This window comes from Anarrhichthys ocellatus, unplaced genomic scaffold, assembly GCF_004355925.1.
Source record: "Anarrhichthys ocellatus isolate YVR2014 unplaced genomic scaffold, GSC_Weel_1.0 scaffold16, whole genome shotgun sequence".
In the NCBI taxonomy this organism is placed as follows: Eukaryota; Metazoa; Chordata; class Actinopteri; order Perciformes; family Anarhichadidae; genus Anarrhichthys; species Anarrhichthys ocellatus.
The window spans coordinates 8,219,531-8,222,585 of NW_022280046.1; the positions used below are offsets into that span (position 1 = coordinate 8,219,531).

At 40.9% G+C, this 3,055-nt stretch overlaps 1 protein-coding gene across 1 annotated transcript in view; it reads left to right on the plus strand.

Annotated features, from left to right (window-relative positions):
* il11ra (interleukin 11 receptor subunit alpha) overlaps positions 1-3,055 on the plus strand; it is a 62,274-nt gene that overhangs the window by 43,694 nt on the left and 15,525 nt on the right. Inside the window, exon 2 of the mRNA XM_031855517.1 lies at positions 2,148-2,244. Coding sequence (XP_031711377.1) covers positions 2,148-2,244 — 97 coding nt within the window. The remainder of the gene's footprint in view (positions 1-2,147; positions 2,245-3,055) is intronic.

A 3,055-nucleotide genomic window follows, 5' to 3' on the forward strand; every position in this document is an offset into this window, starting at 1 on the left:
TGTATATGTATACGTGTATATATATATACATATATACACATAAAAGATTATGCAAGATGTGGTGCCATCACTGTGATTCATAACCTTCTGACTAATCACTCTTTGTGCTCTTCGTGAAGCTAAACTCCAGTTTGACATTGAGAAAGACATCTCTTGACATCTCATTTTCTGTACAAATGACAGCGGTGAGCTCTTACTGCTGTGTGATGACTGTATCAGACTGTTATTCAACCCACAGAAACCCTCCCCCTCTGCATACACCTGGCATTGAGCAGTTCAACAGGTGATGCAGAACGATGAATAGTCTCAGAGAAATAAACACAGCTCCCACCTCAAGCTTTTGGCTGAAAAAGCTGAAAAGTGTTTTTCAATGTCAGGGTTGCTTTCAGCTTAAAAAGCACATATTTAAGAAAGGAAGTATTGGAGTTGCATAACACGTATGACACATATTCATACTTTAATACCGGTGTGGAGTGAAAATGAGCTCTGCATCACTTCAGTTGTTTTTCTGCGTCTTTAAAAAAAAAACAATCCACCTTAAACATTCTGTTAAAATGATCTGTAACTTCGTCTCTCTTTAAAGTCTGGAGGCTGTTAACATTCTTTGACACTGCACAATGACAAGAAAGCCTGACGGAAACAGTTTGTTCTTTATTATTTGCGTGGCTTGTGTTTCTAAAGATCAGCAATTGTGTTATCCTGACCCCAGCTTCAACAACATCCTATTTGAACAGGAAACGTATCTCACTGAAGACGTAACGAAACCATTTCTATGGCCTCTAATCTCCCTCTCTCACTGGGTGGGAGTGTTAAGTGTTGATACGTCTCTATGAAGAGAAGCAGCACTAGAGATAAAGACAAGTGTGTTTGTTTGTGTGACTTTGGGCTCAGTAGCGCACAAACACACATACACCAAATAGTCTTTCATACTTTATCACATTCACAGAGCCTGGATTTTCAGAATAGTCTGTCCAACTGAAAGTATATTTTATGTTTTTTTCTGCTACAGAATACACTCTTAATAATGTCCTGGACTCAGTAGGAAGAAATTCATTATGGTTGTTTCATGATGTTTCCCTGTCTGTGCTTACAGTTACGTAGATATATAGAAATCCAAACAGCCTATGAAATCGTTTCATTTCAAACATATTTGCATAAAGCAGTTGTATCACACATCTCATGTTCAATGCAGTTTTTAAGAATGTCCCATGAATGTGTTCAGCGCTAATTAGCGTGAATCTTAGCATGCTATCTAGCGAAACTAAGAACACGGAAAACACTGTACCTGGTTAACATCCGCATGTTAGCATAGTCACTGCTAGCTAGTTAAGATGTTAATGTTATCTTTTAGCTCAAAGTGCCAAAACAGCCTTACAGAGCTACCTGCATAACTGTTAGCATGTATACACACACACACACACACACACACAGACGCACAGCACAAATGTAATACTTTACTTTGCTATTATTATTATTATTATGTAGGAGGACAACAAAAATCAACTTCATGGAGAGAGAGAGAGAGAGAGACAGACAGAGAGAGAGAGAGAGAGAGAGGACAGAGACACAGAGAGAGTGTGCACATCTTGGTTAAATTACATAGAAAGAAAGCTTAGGGGTACCAAACCGCTCCATGGATCTGTTCTCCAGCACAACCTGAACTAAAACCTAACAAAGCCAGTGGAAACAGAAAATCATTTCCAGCATCATTTCCTTCTGTTCTTTCATGAGAAATGTGTTGTTAGTTTTGAGAAAGACTCGCGCTGACAGAGGTAGAAGCGACCAGTCGTCTTGAACCGTCGTCTTTGCGTTTTCGGACTGTTCGTGGCATAGAATTTGCAATAATAAGTATAAGGCAGACACATCCTGGTGTGTAAATTTACAGCCTGCAACATGTTATTACCAAACCATTTACACATTGGTATGTCGTTACTGCAGCTCCTGCAAGGAAATTGACCAAAGAAATTGGACGTTTCTGGGTTCCCCAAACATCTTCCTTTTCATGCCAATTTACTTGCACGAAATGGACTCAGAATGATGATGATGATGATGCTGATGTTGTTATGCTTACCGCCAAAAACTTTAGGCTTGAAAATAACTCTCAATAATTTTTTCCCACCTCTCTCTCTCTCTCTCTCTCTCTCTAGATGCCAGGCCTTTTGTCCAGTCCTGTGTGTCTGACAGTCATCTGGTTTCTATCGTGGTCGCTGCGCCCCGGTCGAGCTCAGCTTCGGACTGATGAAGGTAACTCGTCTGCATGCTCACCGAGCAGAGAGACATTTTTCCCGAGGACGTATTTAAGACACACGTACAAACACACATTTCTGTTAAGGATCAGCCGCGGATTCCTTTGTGAACTATTTTGGGCGCTCTTGACTTATCTCAACTCAAAGTGCTCGTGGGATCTAAAGCTTCTGCAGTAGAAAGGAGGGAGCAAATCCAAAGCAGAGTCCGAGCAGAATCCTGATCAGAGTACTTTTTGTTTTTGTTGAAACACATCAGTGTTCAATGTAATGGTTCCCCCCTTGTCTGATTTTTGATGTGCAACTTCATTTTTTTATAGCTGAATTTGAATTCATGTATTTTTTTTTATTATCTCTCTGCAAACAAGAAATCCATTGTTGAAGCCTTCTTCTTTTGTTCCCCCCCCCCCCCCCTACTCACACAGCACTTGAAGGATCTGTCTGACATTAAGAAACTCTCTTCTTTCTTTGAAAGACTGTCCCCCCATCGTTGTTTCGGTCTCCCTCTCTCTATTGCTGTATCTCTTTCTGAAGCCAGCCAAATGAACTGCTCCAACAATAAGAGCACTCGCCCTTGGCCCTTCAGGTGAAACTGTCAAAGTTTTCCCCTCCCATTAATTTTACCCTGCGGCAGCTCCAGAGTTTCTTTTTTTTGTGGTTTGGAAAGTACTGAGTTTCACACAGCTTGCAATTTTCTGTGTCCACCCTGCCATCTGATTTCAATGTCAGGAGAAACTTGCAGTCTTCCTGTGTGTGTGTGTGTGTGTGTGTGTGTGTGTGTGTGTGTGTGTGTGTGTGTGTGTGTGTGTGTG